The sequence below is a fragment of the Crocodylus porosus genome, unplaced genomic scaffold (genome assembly GCF_001723895.1).
Source record: "Crocodylus porosus isolate Cpor-Errol unplaced genomic scaffold, CroPor_comp1, whole genome shotgun sequence".
Taxonomy (NCBI): Eukaryota; Metazoa; Chordata; order Crocodylia; family Crocodylidae; genus Crocodylus; species Crocodylus porosus.
Window position 1 is genome coordinate 115,162 of NW_017728903.1, and position 21,188 is coordinate 136,349.

The 21,188-nt window shown below is 52.7% G+C and overlaps 1 protein-coding gene across 1 annotated transcript in view; it reads left to right on the top strand.

The window, feature by feature from the left end:
• The first annotated feature begins 313 nt into the window (after positions 1-313).
• The window catches only part of LOC109324667 (LIM homeobox transcription factor 1-alpha-like), a 34,349-nt gene continuing 13,474 nt past the window's right edge, over positions 314-21,188 (top strand). The window contains exons 1-3 of the mRNA XM_019556696.1: positions 314-398; positions 6,917-7,078; positions 7,900-8,086. Coding sequence (XP_019412241.1) covers positions 7,914-8,086 — 173 coding nt within the window. The 5' untranslated portion in view covers positions 314-398; positions 6,917-7,078; positions 7,900-7,913. The remainder of the gene's footprint in view (positions 399-6,916; positions 7,079-7,899; positions 8,087-21,188) is intronic.

The window sequence follows — 21,188 nt, forward strand, 5'->3', positions numbered from 1 at the left end:
TGCGGGCGGTTCTCGCCGCGCCGGGCCCGATCCGCCCGCGCCGAGCCAGGGACCGGGTCACGGAGCCGCCCCTGCCCGCAGTGGCAACAGGCGTAAAGAGACGGGGAGGGGGCTCCGGACCGGCTCGGCCCCCTCCCCTCCGCGTCCGGGCCGGCCCGGCCAGAGCCTTCCCCGGCTCGGGGAGCGCGGGCGCCGAGCGGGGCCGGCCGGGCCGTTCGTGCCCTGTGGGGCGGGCGGCACCACGCTTTCAGCCCCGAGCCCTACGGCCCGGCCGGCCCGGCCCATCTCCGCGCTAACGCCGCCTCTACCTCCCGCAGCCGCTCCCCGCCCGGCTCCGAGCATGAAGACCGAGGAGGCTCCCTCCTGCCTGCAGCAGGCCACCCCGGTGCTGGGCTTTGGTGAGTACCTCTGCTGCCCCGGGCATGGGGCGAGTCTCTGCAGGGCCGGCGCTGTCCGGAGAGGCTGAGGCGGCCGGGGCAGGGCAGCCTGGCCTTGCGGGAGAGATCCCACCAGCAGCCCTGAGGGGCAGGTCACTGCTCTGCCTGGACTGGATGTTCCCTCCCTCCAGCCAGCTCCAACAGCTGCCCCTAAGCAAGGGAAACCCAGAGCTTTGGCTCTGGCCCTTCCAGGAGCAGGGCCAGGGACCAGGCACCCCATGCAGGGCTCCTTCACACACTGTACAGCTCACCCCAAACCCACCTTGGTCAGGATCTCATCTGCTATCTGCATTTCCACTGTTTATTGTGTCTGCACTGCGGGCCCTGCTTGGACCTTGCAGGTGCCAACAGACAAGGCCTTGCTGTCCCTGCCTGTCCCTGGTCTCCTCTGCTGTTCACCCCCATTGATTTTCCCTCCATGACACTGTCTGATGGGAGGACAGTTATGCCCAACCCTGTCCTTGCACAGAGCAAAGGCTCTTTCCCCCAGGAGCTGAGAGTCTAAATCACACTTAGTTTTTTCTGCTCTTGGTTTGGTGGCAAAGGTGTGAATTTTGATCCCACCCTGGGGCATGCAGATGTTTGTGGCTTGGTCCCGGGTGTGCGGAAACCTACCGTCTTATGGGCAGTATCTGCCAGTTCAGGGGGACTTTTGCATTTAGGGCTCTGGCTAGAGAAGCTGGAGTCTTGGGCAAGTCCCTGCCAAGCCGGTTGCTTTCCTCTCCTTAGATGGTAGTTTCAGGATGGGGACTGTCTCACCCAGCCCAGTCAGGTTCTGATCTGTCCCAGGTCTCTAGGCCTCTTCTCATGCAAGTAATGACAGCTGGGTGATGCCCTATTCTTCGTGGTGCATTTCACTGTTGTATGTTGTGGAGTAGTTAGGGGCTTTGTCTGTGCACACCAGCCCCAGGTGTGGGTGCAGGTCGAGGTGTAGACTTCCCAGCAGGACTAAGGTACTAATCCAGTAAGATACTGACCAAAACTGATCCTGGAAGGATATGCTTGAAAACAGGCAGCCCTTCCAATGGGAGCTGCTCAATTAGCTGGCTGGAAATTGGCTTCTTTCCAATGAGTCTCCCACTCTGGGGACTAGAACAGGATTTTTAACCTTTCCTGTGTAAGTGTGCTTCAGAGGGCTGTATCCTCACCCTCAGGGCACCCTCAGTCTCCTCCCCTCGCAGTCTTTAAGACCCTGCAGGGTCTCAAAGGGCAGAGGCTTCTTCGTGTCCCCTTGCAAGTCGAGCCCTCTCTGAGGCTGCTCCATTTCTAAGAGAGGCTGGGTGTTGTAGGGGCAACTGGTGTTCCCAACACGCCTTGCATCCTGCATCGAGTAATGGGATTGTTACCCTTGTGTCCTGCTTAAGTGACTGCTGGGCTCTTGGCCTTGTGCCCAACAAAGCTCCAGGTGTGAATTACTACTGGGTAATAACTCATGCCCTGGGCTCTTGGTCTGCTCACACGGCCAGTGTCAGCGAAGCACAATATAGGTTGGCAACGGGCAGGATTCTGTTGCATTCCACAAGCCGTAATCCTTGGCAACCAGCTCACTTGGTTACTTAATATAACCTAAAGTGTGTTTTTTAGCAGGGAGGGGCAAGCCGCACGGAGTGTGGAGTTCTGTGAATCTCTCAGGCTCGCCGACCACATTCAAGTTCACAGACCTTTGGCTTTCTGTTTTCTTTCTTTTTTCTCCCTGTTGTTTAAATCTGTCCCATTTTCAAAAGGGCTAATTCAGTTTTAAAGCATCTCCCACCAGAATCCACATTTCTTGAGTTGAAGAGAAGCTTGTGCTTTGTGAGAGAGATTAGGTGCCCTCCACTCTACCACAGAAAGTCCTGTCGCCCCTGCAGGGCTGTTCAGCAAGTGGGCTGAGCATGGCACTGGCTGTAAATCACGCCCTGGAAAAGTGACTGGAGAGAGGAGTGGATTGGGACTAAATGGTGATTTCTGTGGGAAGTGTGTATCTGCGGCAGAAAATGGTGGTGATGAGTTTTATAAATCAAAAATATTGTATTAGCAGTGTTTGAATTTTTGTTGGAAAGTAGAAATTCTCTGTAGAAACAATGGCATCAATTTTTAGTTGGTTCTAGATGAGGACTGTGGGTGCATGTGAAGAAAAAAACTGTCTGGGAGATCTGACTTTTATTTAGGTCCTTTCCTTTTTTGTGTCTGTGACAAGGTATTTAGTAGAATTCCCAGTCACACCATGAGCACTTCTGCTATGACCTCAAGCTTGTGACCACTCAGCTGTCAACCTTGTGCCTTAGCACCTGCACCACCCCAGTCCCTTTTTATTTAGGTGCCATGGAGGGACCAAGCTCCTGAAAATGCAGATGCCAGATTCTCAATCACAGCTGAATTTAGCCATTAGTGTTTCTCCCTGCTCCATCACTCTTCCCACCTCCACCCCTGGGCAGGACAGCAGATCTTAGGGGCACTTCCTGGTTTTCAAGTTAACCCCACTTGGGTTAGCCAATTTTGGGCTGGACAGGGCTATGGTATCAGCAGCTAAAGAACTGTGCTAATTGTAGGGTGGCCATGCATGAATTCAGGGTTTCTGTGTGGAGTGGGACTGACTCAGTTTAGCTATAACATTCAAATTTAACTCAGCAGTGTAAGAAAACCCCAGCCAGCCTCCATGTTTCCATAGTGTTCATCAGTTCATCATGAAGCAAAACAAAATTCTTCCCAGCCTAGTCCCAGTCCCAGTCCTGTGAGACACACCAACAACCTGGTGTACTGCCCTCCACAAAATGCAAAGGAATCTCTCCCCTGCTTGACCCTTGCTGCTGTTTGAGTGCGTAAGCAAATGCTGTAGCTGCAGCTGAGAGCTTCCACTTCAGACAGAGGCCCCTCTTGTTTCCTGTGTCTACACCTGACCCTGATCCAGACCATTTTATCTCCAATTCTTATCATTATCAGTTCCTGTCATTATCTGCACCTGCCTTTTGCTTCTTTTTGAATGTTTAGGACATAAGCAGGTGCTTACTTTTAGACACCTGCTTAAATCCATCTTTGCTCAGCCAATGACACTTCAACCTGAGCCTAGAGCAGTGGTTCTCAACCTTTTTAGACTCAAGACCCCCGTTTTTAGGCTTAAGGTCCCCTCCATGACTTTTGTGAATTGAGTGGCACCCCATTTCAAAAATGGATTTATTTCTTCCAGTACTTACCTCCTTGCAGAGGGGGCAGGAGAAGTCTGAATCTGCCCTTATCTACTTATCTCCTCACATTTCCTGTGGCAGCACCCCAGTGTCCCCTGGCTGAGAATCACTGGTCTAGATTAGGCTTGAGTGCTTTTGAGTGCACACCTTGCTGGGGTTATTTGACCCCAGCAGTCTTTTCTGCCCAGAGCAGGGGGGCTGGACCTGATGATCTCACAAGGTTCCTTCCACCCCTAAACTTCTGTGAATTTGTTTTCTGAACTGGGCCTTTAAAGCTGCCCTGTCCCCGCCGTACAGCGTCACAGTGCTTTGCAGCAGCTCTGGTACTGTCATGCTGCTGCTGGGACCCTTACCACTTGCATGCCTGACAGTAGCTGAATCCAGCAGGGCAGAAGAAATGCTGATAGCCAGACAGAGAGCCCCATGGCTGAACTCCATTTGCTTTTCTTCTAAATGTGCAAACTTCCCTGTTTTCTGAACTGTGTTGGGTGTTTTAGTAAGAGAAAAGGTGCACTGAGTCAGGCAAAGGAAGAAGGAACACAGGGTGGGAGGGTTCGAATTGAAGGTTAACATCTTTGATCATCCAGAAAATGAGCCCATCTGAAACCTCTGCCCCTAAAATTCTGCCCTCTGCTAGGGTTTGGTCATTCAGCCTGGACTCCTTGGAGAGATTCTGATCTGCTGCAGTGGAGCTGCCAGGGTTCTTGTGGGAGTGCTAGCAGCAGCAGGGATAGGGGCCATTATTAACTAATTATTGGCTTGTGGCAGCACCTGCTGGGTGCTAGGAATATTCCCTGGCTGAAAGAGCTTGAGATTGCAGGTCTGGACTATGTGGTGCTCAGGGGTCATTTGGCTCGTGGCTTAGGAGCCCAGGACTCAGAGGGTGAGGGATTGTGACAGTGCATAACAGCAGATGTTAAATGCAAAAAACAAGTTCTCCTCTTGCCCTGTTAAAGCTGTTAATTAGACAACTTCTTACTGGCTTTACAATGCACGTGAATGATCCCTGTAGGGAATCGACATCATCTGCATAGCAGTAGGGCCTACGGACCCCGCACGAGGTACACAAGCCTTGTTTCTACACAGGTCTTGTTCTCTCATAATCTCCCCAGCAGTAAGGTTGGGTGCAGCGGAATGTTCTGTTTTATCTGGGTTTTAAATGTATGTATGATGTGTGTATTGCTGTGCCAGAAGACAGGGTCTGAAGAAAGCACTTTGCCCTATTCCCAGACGGAAAGGGGGAATTAACTCAACCAGCGTGTGGTACTTCAGCCCTGTTATGCCTGTGTCCGCATGGGAGCTTGTATCCGTCCAATTACCTGGCTAAAACACTACGCCCCTTACCCATGTCTTGCAGTGTCATAAAAACTGTGTGTGGTCCTGCTCTCCCTGAGAGGCATTCCCTGCCCAGAGGAGCCTGCAGTCCAAGTAAACAAAACCAAAAAAGGATGGGAGGGAAAGAGCCTGCCATGTGTTACATGCTGGGTTATAGCCAAGCTGGAGTACAAGTCCCCCAGGTCCCCATCCAGGGATATACCAGACTGGGCACACTGCCTCCTGTGTCTTTTACAAGATGTTTCCCCAGGGTGCCTGAAGGGATGGGGCCACTTCTGAGAGAAGTGGGGGAAATGATCTCAGTTCCTTCTCTCCAACTGGTGCCACCCTCTGACTTCCAAACTGCAGCATTTGGTGAAGCAGCGTCTTGGGGAGCTGAATGCTGCTGAGGGCTTGGCTCAGGTCTGGCTGCAATTTGCTGCCTGCAGAGATGCTGAGTAGCCATCCTGGCACTCCTGCTCAGGACTGCATCAAGCAGACAGCACGTCTGCAACTTCAGCTGGTAGAGCTGGCTCAGATCCTGGCCAGGCTCAGCCCCAGGTTGACTGTTGGCTACACAACAGTTTGTGGGGAGTCGCTTTGGTCTCGCAAGTGCTGACAAGAGTAACAAGCCCTGAAGGACAAAATTTATTTTACTTCTGTAATGCATTTCTCCTGCTTTGTGGAATAATAACAATGCACTTACAGGCTAGTAACGTGCCAGTAGCTTAAAGAGATTCCCAGGTTCTGCCTCTACTCCTGTGGCTTGCTGCAGGTTCGCACTCCTTCCAGGTGGGTTTTTTTTGTGCTTTATCACTAAGGGTAGGGAAGAAAGATGCTTAGTAAGATTCCTCCATTTAGGTCCCCTATCCTTACAGTTTGCCTGTTGCCCATTCTGCCAGCCCTGTATCTCCCACCTTTTAGTCCTGCTTACCAAGACTCGCTGTACCAGCCTCTCAACCCCAGCCTGCAGCTTCATCTGCTATTTCAGCCAAGTGTGTACATGTATGTGCATGTATTCATGCATGTGTACACACAGTCTGCTGTGTGGCCTGTGTGGTTGAAATGCAGCATGCGCTTACACACAGCCTCTTCCTGGCTGTTTTGGTGTTAGAAGACAGAGGCAGGATATGGGGTAGGGAAAGTGGCTGCAGGAAAGAGGGCAATGGGAAGTGAAGGAGTTGAGGGGATGAAGCAGTGAAGGGAAGAGGGAAACGCACAGGGATAGGAAAACCATAAAGATGAAATCAGGGGAGAGAACATGGAGGTGGTGGGGTTGTGGTGGGGGAAGCAAGGAGGAACATGCCAAGGAAAGCACAGCTCCAGCTATCCCAGGCAGGAAGCACTACTTCCTGTGCCCAGGAATGGCAGGATCACTGGGGATGTCCTGAGCTGCTGGGCTTGGATTACAGACTGGCAGTGGAAGAGCCCCAGAGGCCACGTGGAGTCTGCCAGTTTGCACAGACTTCCCTGTGGTGGGATCTCCATCTCTCCCTTGGAGCCCTCTGTCAAATGAAACTGTTCCCTGCGCCTGCCATCCTTCACTTTCCTCTGAAGCTGGGTGGGAGGAGAGGTGCACACACATCTGCCCAGCTTCTTCTGTGCTGGCAGTTTTGTGGCTTTGACTGCCTGGCAGGGAGACAGCTTCTGTTAGCAGAGGTCTCCCATGCTGTAGTAAAGAATCCTGCTTAAGCAGCGAGATACAGCAGGAAGTAATTGCCTAACAGGCAGAGGCAATATTATTCCCAAGTTAAAGCTGTGATGTAGCAGAGATGGAGCTAGGACACACCATGTAAAGGCTCTCCTGGCACCAGCATTACAGTAATTACGGTTTATTTCTATTACTGCAACACTGGAGGACTCCACTGCACAAACAAATAATGCGGAAGCAGGCCCTGCCCCGGAGACCGCTCCATCTAGGATGCAGTGCATCAATCTAGACCGCACAGAGCCTAGTTTCTGTTGTCCACATTCCTGCTTCTTATGCTTTTCTCTACACAGCGAGTGCAGAGATGCGAGTGTGGAGTGCTGCCACATCCAGACACTAACACTACATGAGGTGCAGGGAGCTGGGCCCCCACATTCTCCTGTCTCGCACATCAGCAGCAGCAGCCTGGGCAGGGCCTGTCTTTAGTAACCTGCTGCAGATAATCAAGCTGTGAGGTTCGTGGAGTGTGAGGAGCCCACAAGGGCTGATCAGGGCCTGTGAGTGCTTTCTAGCTGAGGGGGGATTGTGGCCTTTCTTTGTGGAATGTGCCTGTCCCCATTCTGCTGGGGCACCCCCTTTTCACACAGCCCTAAGAATTGTGTGGGGTAAAACTTGCACCTGGGCCCGAGGCCAAGGTGAGTGTTTCCAGCACCCTGCATAGCTCTGTGTGACAGGCAGGGAGCCGGCACATGCTAGGCTGAGGCATCCTGGCTCAACCTGAAGCCCAGATCCAAGGCCCCAGATAATGCAGTTATTGCCCCCATGCACTTCTCTCCCCTGGACTCGTCCCTGGGAAGCCTTTGAAGGGTAGCCACAGATTGACATGGCGATAACATCCAGGGGAAAAAAAGAATCCTTAGTCTGACTGGTTTGTCACTGAGTGCCCCTAGCAGAGAGGAATGTGTGCCAGGAAGAGGCAGGTGGACAGCGGGCACGTGGAGCTGTGGCGGGTCCCTGCGTCTGAGTCACCAGGGGGGTGCACTCCCCTGTAGATCCCTGCAGTGGTGGGGGCGCTTTCAGGAGACACTGCTTGTATCTGTGGGACAAATGTGTTCGTGTATTTTTTAGGCTCTAAGAACATGTCCCTGCCTCACATGTACAGTCCTTATCACTAGTAAGTCAGACACGTGCTAGTAAGTCAGACACGTGGCATCTCTTGAGGTCTGTCTTTACTTTAGCCCAGAGGGGCCTCAACCTCAGTCCTCAGGACAGACCTCCTTGCTTACAAAGGGAACCTTCTTGTAGCTCACCAGTGTTTTTCCTCCTCCCTGCCCAGGGTCGGACTCCAAAATGCGGGAGGTTTGTGCCGGCTGTGACACACCCATCTCCGACCGCTTCCTCCTGCGAGTCAACGAGCGCTCGTGGCATGAGGGCTGTGTGAAGTGCACAGCCTGTCTGCAGCCACTTTCAGGGACCTGCTACTGTCGCAACCGGCAGCTGTACTGCAAGCATGACTACGAGAAGTAAGTGGCTTCAATTCGTGTCTCCTTGTCCTCTTCCTGATGCTGAGTTTTAGCTGCTGCATTCTCAAATGCAGAGTTAGGAAGGCAGCAAAAGAGAGAAGGGAGGTGTGGGAGGGATTCCTGGAGTTGTGCATTGTGAAAGGTGACCAGCAGCAGTGTCACAGGGAATGCCAAACCAGGAGACCAATTTGTATGTATTGCAGTAACCTGAGACGCAGTCCTGCCCCAGTCAGACAGGGGAGAAGGAGAACAAAGGCAGGACAGAGGCAGAGCTGGGAGAAGAGCCCAGGTGTCCCAGCTCCTTCCTTTCTGCCTCTTCTTTTTATTCTTGGCTGTCCTGGGGGCAGTGAATGTGTTTACCCTATGGCAGCCAAAGGTAGAATTTGGCCCACTGCAACTGTGCTGCAGGCCCAGAACTGAGTTGCATGGGAAAATTGGGAGGAAAGCAGATAGGTAGCAGAGAACATCCTGCAAGGTACTCCACCTTGGGGGAAAAAAACCCACACCACACTTATAGGCTCGGCAGTGCTACGCTTGTTAGTACCATGGCCGAAAGGGACTTGGGGGGTCATGATTGACCACAAGATGAATATGAGCCACCAATGCAATGTCACAGATGGTAAAGTGAGCAGAACTCTGGCTTGGATCCATAGATGCTTCTCAAGCAAATCCCAGGATGTCATTCTCCCCTTGTACTTGGCCTTGGTGAGGCCACAGCTGGAGTACTGCATCCAATTCTGGGCTCCACAGTTTAAAAAGGACGTGGAGAAGCTTGAGAGAGTGCAGAGGAAAGCCATGTGCATGATCAGAGAGCAGGAGAACAGGCCTTATGATGAGAGGCTGAGAGCCATGGGACTTTTCAGCCTGGAAAAGCACAGGCTCAGGTGTGATTTGGTGGCTGCCTATAAGTATATAAGGGGTGTACATCAGGATCTGGGGGAACGACTGTTCACCAGAGCACCCCAAGGGGTTACAAGTTTAAATGGTCACAAACTCCTCCAAGAACATTTCAGGCTGGACATAAGGAAGAACTTCTTTACTGTCCAAGGCCCCAAGGCCTGGAACAGACTACTCTGGACTCCTTTAAGAGACATTTGGACATTTATCTTGCTAGGATCCTTTGACCCCCAGCTGACTTCCTGCCCCTGCGGCAGGGGGCTGGACTCGGTGATCTTCTGAGGTCCCTTCCAGCCCTAATGCCTTTGAAATCTATGAATCCTTCATGGTCAGAATGGGTGTGCCTTGCACTGGAGTGAATAACAGCACTTGATTTGGCTGATTGGGCTTGGAACACAAAACATTTCTTTAAAAAAAAAAAAGAATAACAGCACTGGTCCCAGAGCCATGGAGACCCAGGTCCTGCTAGTCCGACCAAAGGCAGCTGTTCAGGGGGAGCTGGAATGTCCTGAAGCTCTGTTCCAAGGAGCCAAGAGGGGCAGAGATGCAAGCTTCCTCGCTGTCTGTCTGCAGAAGACATGCACAGAGGTGCATGAGCTGAAGCTCTCCTCTTTGAATGCAAGGGAGCTGTGAGCCTATTGGAGTTAGAGCCCAGTCCCCTGCTCTGTGATGCGAAGTGCCCCAAATCTGTTGGCTTCTGGGTAGGCTGCAAAATCTGTCTGTTTGCTCAGGTTTTTGGCGAGGGCAGTGGTGAAAGCCGGAGGGTGAGGGCACTGGGCTCCATTTGCGCTTTGCTTGGCTGGTGCTGGTTATTATGCTCTCTCCCTGTGGGGGATAAGGGCAGCTGGATTGTTGCTTACGGACTGTATTTTGAATGTCTGGAGAGAGCTCCAGGCATGGAGGGCAGGGCTGCTCTGCCTCTGGTTATTCTATTTTTCTAATTGTATAGATTAAAATAGGTGTTAGAGTACAAACCAGCCTGGGTCCAGCTGGCTGGGTGGTGTGTGAAGCTGGAAGCAGAGAGGGCATAGCTGCAAAATGAAAGTGTGGTTGTTGTCAGGCCCCTGAAGAGAAGCCTCTCCAGAGCTAAAATGTGGCAGGTTCTCTGGACTGCATACAGGTAGCTAGCAATGCTTCCTCCTGGCTGTCAGCAGGTTCTGCCTCATTGCTATGTGTGCAGCCCCAAGTAGCCAGTTCTGCACTGACATCCCCAGAAAAGTTTGGGCTGAAGGTAGCTATTTTTAAGCGGTGTGGATAGTTTTTGTACCTTGAACTGAAGCATAGAACAATAATGGGAAAGATTCACACCTGGGCCCAGCTAGAAACATCTACCTTTCTGCAGGACTCTTCAGGGGTTGGCATCAATGGAAACGCAGCTCAAAACTGGCTCAGACTGGGTCTCAGGGGAACGTTGTTTATCCCAAATGCTGCAGATGTTGACGGTGTCTGGCAAAAATACTGTCCTGTGTTTGTATAGTACCTCACACAGTGGGCTCCTAGTCCTAAGCCCTGTAGCAATAGAAATGAGTAAGACCTGAATAGCAAAACTTTTATTTCTTGTCTTAAAACAGCAAGTCAATAACAGCCCATTGCTAAGTGCCTTGTTATTAACAGGATTTCATTAATAAGCCACCCAAGGCTTCTGCATGATTTTCCAGCAGGAATAGGCAGCTTTGTGATGTGAACACAGGGCTGGGAGTCAGGGGTCCTCTTCCTTAACCTGCCACTGACTCATTGTGCAACCTTGGGCATGTCCCAGGGTGGTCTTGGCATCTTGCCTTGGTCCCATTCTCATAGACTGGGTTCCTTTGCAGAAGAGGCAGCAGGAGGTGAAGCAGTCCCCTGCTCTGTGCCAGGGAGGCCACTAATGCCCCTTGTAGCTCTGTGCTAGGTTTCCAGCTCCTGACTGCAGGCTGGACACATGTTCCAGACTACCAGCAGTTTCAGCATATGTAAAGCTTGTGTCCCGTAAGGGCTTTGCTGCCAGGCAGGCTGAAATGCTGGAAGGGATGTGGAAACAAGGCAGCGTGTACTTAAACAATGGTTCTGCCAGAGCCCACCTCTGGCTTTGACAGCCTCTGGAGGGAGAGCAGCTTTGAGGAACTGGTGCCCAGTCTAGGCCATTCCTTCTGCCCCTCCTGCATTTCCTCCAACACGCTGGGAACAGAGATAAGCTGTAGCAGCCACAGGAGGACAGGGGCTGCTCATCCTGAACAGGACAGTGAATGATTAATCAGAGCTGCAGCTCTCCACCTCCCCTGGCTGATCTAGTGGCAGGGCTCCATGGAGCAGGTCGGGGTAGCCCAGCAGGAGGTTATCTTCAGCACGGAGCACTTCGATCATGTCTAGTCTATAACAACTGCAGCTGGAGCTCCGCAAGAAGGGCTGGCTCTGTCCTCCCTTGCTGTTCTGGGGGCTGTGATTCAAAGGCTATGTGGTTTCCCTGTTCCCAAGTACAGGGGCTAAAATAACGATGGTGACCCTTGATCAAACCTCGGTAATGAGGACCATTGCCAGAAAGCTGTCTAACCCTCCCACTATGCTTATCCGCAGCCATGTTATCAAAACTTGCTGTCTGTGCTGAACCCTCTGCTCCCCTGGAGTCAGCTTGGAGTTCCCATCTCAGCCTGGGGCTTGGGACATCACTAGCCACCCCAGTAGCCAGTGGTGACACCGGTGCGTGGCTGCCCCCCCCGATTGACTCAGCCAGAGGAGCTGGCAGATGGAGAATGAAGGGGAGCTGGGAGCCAGGACTCCTGGGTTCCACTTCCAAGTCTGACTTGTTTCACTGTGGGATTGTGCAAGCAGCTTCCCCTCTCTCTGCTGCTCTGTTTCCCTGCCTGTGCTACAGGGTTGAAAACAACCACCTCCCTCGCCATGTAAGCAGAAAGTTTAGTGTTCAGGGGTCACTGATCCAGGGCTTCTGGGAAGATTGGCAGCCTCACTGTGAAAGGCAAGAGGGACAGCTTGCGCCTAGACCCCTGATGACTGGATTGACTGGGAAGAGCCAAGCCGAGATGGCGCCCAGTGAGGCTGTGGGAAGGAGATGCTGTGCGTGGCAAGCTTCCTGGAGCTTGGCAGCCTTCTCTAAAGATCTTTCTTAACTATCCAATCTTATCTCCTCGGCGCTTCAGAAGAAAGAATGGGGCCTCCTCCCTGCCGGTGATGCAGGCACTTGGCAGCAAATTGGGATGTAATAAAAATACCAGGGCTTGCCCACTTCCCCAGGCAGGCAAGCGGTCATGAGGGGAATGAGCAGGAAGCTCCAGCAGCTGGATGCTCCTTGGTACAGAGACCTGGCCACAGCTGCTCCCACTTGTGATGGCCATTCTCCATCACTACCATTACCTCCTGCTGTTCTTCCCTGGCCCACTGTGTCTACAAGCTTGATGGTCCCTTCAGGCTGATCTCTGCCCCAAAGGCCCTGCAGTCTACCACCCTACTCCTGCAGTCAGGTTCAGAGAGGAGCTGAAGTAGCGCCTAGGCCTTATTTTGGCCCTTTGCCCTGAGAAGAGATTCACCCTCATGCCAGGAGGCTCAGATATGGCTGTATAGGTGCCTCAGTACAGGAGCTGAATTCAGAAAAATACAAACACTCCCCATTCTGCTGAAGTCTGGAGGTACTGCTGGTTCTCAGCATGTCTGAAACCACACTCCATGGGCTCTGCTTGGGTGAAGGCAGATGGCACTTGCTTAGACCACGATAGCTGGTTGTGTTAACTCAGGGCTCGTGTGCATGTCAGCTGCAGCTGTACCAAGTGAGCTGCATGGTGGTACTTTAGGATAATGGTGTTTATCTTAGACGGTACTAGAGGAGACAGTGATGGAGGTAAAAATTGAGTCTCTAGTTAGGGCCAGCCAGCAAGAAGTTAAGTTAAAAGTGCCTGGGATGTTTTAAACCACATGGCATTTGGCAAGCAGCCATTTTCAGCCTTTTGGCAGAGCTGGAGTTAGGCACCTCCATCACGGGCAGGGTTGGGATTTCCAAGAGCATTGGGGCCCCAGACTCCTGTTGCCCCTTTGAAAGTCCCAGCCCTGAATCATTGATTGGGCATGGGGAAAAGAACCCTCTGAAGTTCTGAAAGTCATAGTCCCATTTTCAAAGTGCTTCAGGTACTAGAGCCAGTGCTCCTATAGGCCTTCATCACTGCTGAACATTCGACTACATGAGCACTTTACTGCCCTTAGACACTTCCAGAAGTTTCCCTTTGCACCCTTGGATGACTGCTGGGGTTTTTGGAAGGACCCAGTTCTCAGCCCCTTCATTTGCAGAAGACATCCCCTTAAAGCTGATTGTTGGCACAAGATTAATCCCATGCCATAAACCCTGCCACTGACCCAATCCAGCAGAACCCGTGGCTGTAGCGCACTGACCTGGAGGGGAGACCTGCCTGGCACGTATCCCTCTTCCTGCGAACTGCGCAATAAGAGGAAAATGCTTCAGTGCAGAGATAAGCCAGCAGCTGCAGCTGAGCGTGGGGGAAGGAATGGGCTGTTGATCTGGAGATGAAATGTTAAGCACGAAGATGGATGTTGCTCTCCGGTCCCTATCATATAAAACCGCTGTCTGAAGGCTTTTGTGCAACCCTCTCTTCCCCTCTCACTTGGGGCCCAGCCAGCGATCCCAGTGCCTCACTCGGGCACCTGCCCTGTAAATCCTGCTCTCTGCGGCTCCCCTAAGCGCTATCAAACGGCAACAGCTCGGGGGGGAAGGAAAATACTCCCAGGCGATGATAAAGTGGCTGCAGCGGCCCCGGCCTGGGCGCCTTGTTTACTTTGAAGTTTGTTGTATGGAATGACAGGCAATGCGGGGGCTGCTGGGGAGCTGTCAGCAGGGATCTGAACCGAGGCCGCGTGCTGGCAAGCGTCCCCCTCTCCTCCACGCTCCCTCACGGCCCATGTGGAGATGATTTGCTTGTCCTCTGCAGAGATACAGGGTGAACTCGACTCGAACCTGGCCCACCAGGCGCTCCATCGCCGAGCTGGTGGCACGTGATCAGCACAGCTGAGCACGAAGAAACTGGCGCTCTGAGGTGCCTTCTGGTCCCCAGTGTTGGCGTGGGCCTCCACACCCATTTGTGGTTCCTCTGATGTCAACTGAGAGGGCAGAGGTGGGGGGGCAGCTTGGCCTGAGCCCCCTCTTGGCTGCCAAATTGGTCCTCTGCATTTTCGCAGTGCTGCTCCGCTTTGCGTGCCCAGCTGGTGCAGTGGCAGGGTTCTTTCCTAACACTGGTTGCCAGGCTTAAGCTGGTCTGTGCCTTCACCTTGTAGGCCCCACTTCATCAGTCACTGCAAGTTGCTTCCCAAGGAGAGTTTGCAGCTTGAGACAGAGGGAGCCAAGCTCCTTTGTCTGCCCTATGTTGTGGGTTCACCAGGTCCTGCGTCATCTGCCTATCCTTGGGGAGCTCTTCCACTGCCCAGCCCTCTCCAGCACTCACAGCTGCTCCTCTCTTAGGGATGTTGCGAGCCTCCCCGCATGGTGGCATCCGCACCAGACCTGGCTGTGGGAACAGAGTGGCTCATCCTACGCTAGCATGGCCACAGGACAGCAGTTCTGCACTATCCCTCCTCCATCTTTGCACCTTCCAGATGTGATTGCTCTGGTGTGCTGCAGCCACCTTTCAAAAATGAAACCCTTGTGGACCCCTTGCCCCCATCATCCATTCAGTTCAAGCAGTTCTATAGCTTGTGAGTGGGAGCTGATGGCTGCCACACCCATGCCCACATCTGCCTTCTCATCCAAGTGCTGCCAGGCCTCCAGGGCCAATCCAGCCAAGTCAACTCCATGATTTGCCCCTACTGCCCTTGCTGTCACCTCACTGCAGCTCCCCAATCATGGCAGCTTCTCAAGCAATAAGCCTTTGCAGCCTGTTTTGGCCTCTCAAATTTGTCCTTCCTGCATCCCTGATCTCCTCCATCACCTCTGAACCACTGCAGGGACATTCCTTGCAACAGAAGCTACCTCTGCCATCACCCCTGCCCCAGCATGCCACAATGTTGACGGCAATGTTCAGGTCCTCCAGATAGAGACAAGGCCTGTGACTGCCCATGATGGAAGCATGTTGTCCTGGGGGGTTGTAGGGGCCTGTTCCTTCTTCCTCTGCATCATCCTTGGAACCAGGGCAAAGCATCAGCAGAACATTGTCTAGTTGGTGTGCTGGCATCTTGGCCCAGCCCCCCTGCACCTCCCCAGGCACCACGGTGCTGGCTGTGAAAGGAACCCAGCAGGTGGATGCCCACAAGTCAAGATGGAGGTGAGTCTGTCAGGCTGTGGCACCTGTGTCGACATTGCTCTCCTGGTTGGATCAGTGATTTTTCAACCTGTGCTGGGCACCACAAAGCCATGCCAGGAGGTGCATCTCTCTCACCACTGGGTTCTGGCTGTGCTGGGCAGGAAGGTCCCTGCTATGCCCCCCCCCCCTTTCCCCAGGGCTGTGGAGTAATGAGAAGTGACGATGCTGCGAGGAGCCAGCAAACAAATGAGATAATGAGCCACTCGACAAGGCAGTGATGAATGGAGCCCTGTCCCCAGCTCCCTGAGTCCCTGCGGCACTCACAGCAGCACGGCAGGAGCCAGGTGAAGGCGCAGCTTGGTGGGGCCCTGCCAGCCACATCTGAGCAGCGGCAGGTCTGGACTGAGAGTGAGGGGGCAACGGCCACTGTCAGCGGAAACAACAGCAGTTCACATGTGCTCAGGCCTTTCCCCGGGGCTTGAGGAAAAGGTCCAAATACTGACATCTTCTTGTGCCCCCTTCTCCCCAGCACAACCTGAGAGAGCAGCTGACTTAGCTTCCCCCTTCAGTGGGTGCAGCACAGTGAGGGCTCCTGCAGCAAAACAGAGGACTAGAACCAGGAGTCGTGACTCCCAGCCCCCACTCGGCCTTCCGGACGCCTCTTTCTCCCCTCAGAGCCAGGGGTAGAAAACGGGCCCTAACTCATGGCCCAGAGACGGCCCCATGGGCTCACAGTCGGGGGTTCCTGGTTTGAATCAGTCTTTGTCTTCACTGTTAATTAGAACCAATGTTGTCCTAGCTCGAAGGGGGGGGGGGCCACAGCAACAGGTGAGCATTGTCCCATTCAGGACTCTGTCTGCCGTTGAGAGCTCATCCCAGCCAGATTCTTTCCCTGTCCCGAGCACTTCGCATTGCCTGGCGAGGTGGGAAGACGGGCCCTGTCTCCTGCCGAGAGTGAAGTGTGCACCGTGATTAATGACGTTAATTACGCGGAGCTATTCCTGCCCCGGCTCACACTGTTCCCTCCACTGGTTGTTCACAGAGCTCAGGAAATTAAACACTAACTTCATAATTGCTACAAAATGAAAGAAATATGCAGATGCGCCTTGAGCGTGATTAAGAAATCCACCGCCACGCGCCGGCCGTCCCCGTTGCAGCTGGATTGTTTTTCTGATGGGGGTATGTGCAGGGAGGGGGCACTTCCATCATGGCACATTATCTCCCCAGTTTAATTAAGTATAATTTACTTTGATTGATCTCTCCTCCTTTGGGGCTTGTTTTCTCCTCCCTGGTTTGTGTCCCTTTGGTCTGAGACTCTTGGACCATTGTTGTCTGGTGCTGTCGTGCTCGTCAGCACTTTGCTGAAAGCCCCAGTTCCTGGAGTCCTGGGAATATGGGGCAAGTTCTGCTCTCTCTTTTCCTAGTCAGTGTCTAGATCTCCTGCTTTCAGCATAAGGGTTGGAAACGTGACCCCTAATGGCTGAGAAACACTCCAGTAAACTAACCAGACTTTGTGCTGGGCTTTGCATGGGGGCATTTCACTGTGTTCAAAGGCCTCGCCCTATCCTCCATCTTTCTCTCATGCTTTGCAAGCTGTTTGCTGACCCTGTGTTCATCTGAGTGATGGCAGACTCTGTTTCGCTCTGGACCTGGGCGTGGATATGGGCTGTCAGACCAGACACGGGGCAAAATATAGAGCTGGATCCTCTCTGCCACTGACCTCCCAGGTCACCTTGGAGGAAACACCTTCCCTACCTGCCTCTCATCCCTTGGGACAGGGAGCACTGGGGGCAGGTTCTGCCCCTTGCCCTGTGTGCTCAGAGAGCACCAGAGTTGTGCCCTCAGGTGGGGATGCTGTGGGTACAGTGGCACATTTATACACTAGGCATCATGCTGCAGCCTCAGCCTGTCCCCAGAGGAAGATAGCATATGGAACCATCTTCCTGCCCACCATTCGGGGCATGGGTGTGGGGAAGAGTTACCTTGGCCCCGGGCCCTGCGGAGGCTGCACCTGGAGCTGGGCATCAGTGCCGCGCACTGGCTGCATGTTCTGTCTCTTGTCACTCACGTGGCCACCAGAGGGCACCAGTGAGGGCAAAGGTGCCCAGGAAACAAGTTCTGAGCTGCCTTGTGCCAAGGCCAGTATCCCCCAGCTGGGGGGACCCACAGAGCATGAGCCCCAAAGCACTGAGAGCCATCTGAAGCCTGCACAAGGGGAAGGGAGAGAAAGCGGCTGCAGGTGGAGAAGGGGGGCAGGACACGGAAACTCAGCACATCAAGGGAGATGTGCTGCCAGGTGTGGGTTACAGCATTGTCATTTGCAAACCAACTGTTATTAAAAGACCCTCAGACTGTTGCTCTTGCACCTTGTGGGGGTCTTGCATCAGGTGCATTGCTGAGCAATGCTGCAGGAGCTCTAAAGAGACAGGGAGGCGCAGACCTAGTTTTTAAAGTCCAGCTCCTTCCCCATGGCATGTGGCAGGGACTGATGGGGCCAGTCAGGCTTCCCCTGAGCCCTGTGCACTGCAGGGGCTAGGGAAGGCTGATCCTGCAGGGGAATCCTCAGGCTTCATTTGGGAGTTGGCCCATGGGTGCTGCAAGACCAGGAGGAAAGTGAAAATGGGGCATTGAAGACCTAAGGAAGGACCAGATGCTCTGTGCCATCCCCTGGCTGGTCTCAGGGGCCTGTCCTGCCCTGAGGCTCTGGAAATTAGTCTCTTGTTTCTTTCCATCCGCTTCCCAGTACTGCTGCCCCCAGAGGGTGTGAAGTCCTGGCATGGTCTCTCTGTTGCAGCCTCACTGCCTGGGTATCATTCGGGGGGGACATTAATACTCCGAAGTCAAGCAGCTGGTGTTGGTTTGTGACTCCTATAATCCCCAAGGCACCATTGCAGCCAGATGACAGAGTAACGCCACAAGGTCTGAAATAAGCACTCTGTACCAACACAAGAAAAGCCTCCTCAGGCAGTGAGACCTCTAATTTAGCAGCATCCTCTTGTTCTGCTCCAGTGCTTGAGGCCTACATCTGGGAGCCAGGAGCTACCGAAATATGAATTTCACTACAGTGCTTCACAGTGCCAGGGACTGCACAACAGGCCCCAAGGAAGGGGCAGTGGCTACCTTAAAGATGGCACCATCTAATCGGGCAACATCATCATTGTCCCATCACAGAGATCATACACCACATCCTAGCAGCTGGTGCCCACTGAGAACAACTGCAAACATCTGGGTTTGCCTTGTGGTTCCTCCGCCTTTCAAGGGCAGGATTTCCAGTCCTTCCCTTGCCACCAGGAGTGCCAGGTGGGGAATATCTGCAAACACGGTTGAACGACAACCCGAATTCTGAGCAGCAGCTCTAAGGAAAATGTTGCAAGAGCTGAAGACACTGGATGGGTTTCTCTGCAGCTTCCTTCCCACCTGCAGTCCTGGTGGATGGTTAAAGGAGCAGGGCAGCAGCTCCTTCTGAGGTGCTAAGCACCTCTGGACATGAAGCCCCTGATCTTTCCCTTCCCTCTTTGTTTGCCCAGCTCCTTAGTTCTCTGTGTGTGCATGGACTGGTGGCTGCCATCTGGGCAAATACACCAGCCACCAAGCCAGCAGCCCCCTAAGCTAGACGACACAGATTGCTCTAGCTGCAGCCAGCGTTTCCCAGCCAGGGCTCATGTCCTTTGCAGCTGGCACTGAGAGGGACCTGCGATGCACACACATGCCAGAGGTATCTAGGGTCTGCTCCCTGCAGCTCCCATCTCCCTTCCTGGTGTCAGTGGCTCTTTTCCTGGCCTCACCATCCCCTTGGCCTCTGCGCCCTGCGTGTTGCATGTTGCCAACAGCAGGACATGGCCCCCTCCTCCCGAGCGAGGCCCAGATTGAATTGTAAACCAGACCCACGCACCACTCCTCCCTCCCCCCCACATATCACAGTCCTGCTGAAACATAGTTAAAATTTCCCCTAACTAGCATGATGGCAGTCTTGTGGTTGTTGGGTGATTGTATAGTATTTGTGCTATCAACTGGAGTGATGTCCTAGCCTGCCAAGCTCACTCCAGGTCATGCATCGGTTCCAAGACAGGGATGATGTTAAGTCAGAGCAAACCCTATATGTGCAGATGCTCTTAACTCACTTCAGACCCAGCTTATGTTGGTTTCCTTTTTTTTGAATCGGGACCCATGGGGCTAGTGTGTGTGTGTGTGTGTGTGTTTCCATGGGTCTGTGGTCTGTTCTGGGAGGAAGTGACTGTTTCCCAGGGGTTTGACCTGGTTCATTCTCTGTAATTTTCCTCCTCCTCCCCCACATGCTTTTTCTAACCCACTCATCCCATTCTCCCTCTGCCATACTCCTTCCCTCTCAACCTATATATGGAAATGGTCATCCCCATTATAATTAAGCCTGTCTCTAAAGCAGTTGAGTTAAATGTGTGGCAGCAAGAAAGTCATTTTCAGAGTGGCCGCTACTGGCTAGATGGAGTTCAGCTAATGGCACCTGCTCTGGAAGCCATGTAAGAGTATCCACAGCTGTGCAAGGAGGTTTAGAAACTGGTTGAGTTAGGTTTGCACACATTTTTAGTGCAGATGCTTCCTCTCGGTAGTTTCCAGTGAAAAACCTCTTCTATCTAACAGGGTTCCTGTTACCACAGCTTGGTGTTCATAGTCTTTTCCATCCCTTGCTGCATAGTGGGGAAGCAGTATTATTCTTATTGTACAGAAGGAACTGGGCACAGGGAGGCTAGGTGTCTTGCTCAAGGCCACATGGAAAGTCTGTGGCAGAGCGAAGAGCTGACCTTCTTTCTTAACACCAGGGTCATCCTTCTCTCAAGCCTGTGAGGTTGCCTGGCACAGCCAGGTATAGGGCCCCAGCACTAGCAAGAGCAGTTAGTGCCATTTCACTAGGAGAGAGGGTTTGTTGCAACTGCATGGTGGTAACAGGGCAGCAGCTGCCTTTGGGCAGGATGCAATGAATGTCAGCCTTGTAGAGAGCCTGGGTGGGGTCCCAGCCCCAGAGCCTTCCCTGTCAGGAGTGGGGAGACATGATAACTGTGAGCTACTGACTCTTCCTTCTCAGCTCCTCAAAGCACCTTCCTGCGCTTCCCTGTTTAAAAAGGAGAGAGTGAGAGCACCCAGAGTTTAATTTAAATCACGTCTCCCCAGCTTGTTCTTTTCTCAATCAATATTGCTTTTTGCATCATATTTAATCTCTTTTTTTTCTCCAAAGTAAAATTTAATTAAATAATTCTAATGAATGTTTAATGATGTTCTTTTGTCATTATTAAATCTGTAATAAAAAAGAGTCTGCAGCCCCTCTGCCTGCCTCCCCCTCCCGTTCCCCCTCAACATCCCCACTTTCTGCCTTTCCCTCTCTTGCGCACATACTGTCCTGCTATCTCCCTCCCCACCCCCAGCTCTGACAAGGCTGGCATTCAGACCTGCAAACAGGAAATGAGAAAAGGAGAAACAGGATATTGAGTTTGGATACTATCTGGATCGGTAATATCACCCCTAGCTACTTGGGAAGGAACCCTTCCCCATGCCGAGAATACTAATATAGCCCACTGAGGCTTTGCACTGACGTCCAATAAGGCAGCACAAAATCAATATGAATTGATAACTCCAACTTGAAATTCACATACCCGGAGCAAGCTTCTTGGTTGGTTTGTGCTTTGCCAGCTGGAAAGCAAGTGTGCTGGGGGCACGAGGGGGGAACAGCTGGAGATTCCCTTCCACGAGGCACCACTTCTCAAGAGATGGGAGAAGGGAACAGCATCAGGAATCCAGCAGTGCCTGCAACATGACTCAAATTGAGCACCCAGGATCATGGGGCGAACTTCATCTGTTGTTTCTAGAGGCAAATGGCACTTCCCAGTGAGCTCTTTCACAGCTGGGGATGGAGAGCTGTTTGGTTGGTCAAAACTAATGTTTTCCACCAAAGTGTTTCAGTTTCAACCACTTTTTTTGTTTTGGTTTTGTTTGGTTTTTTG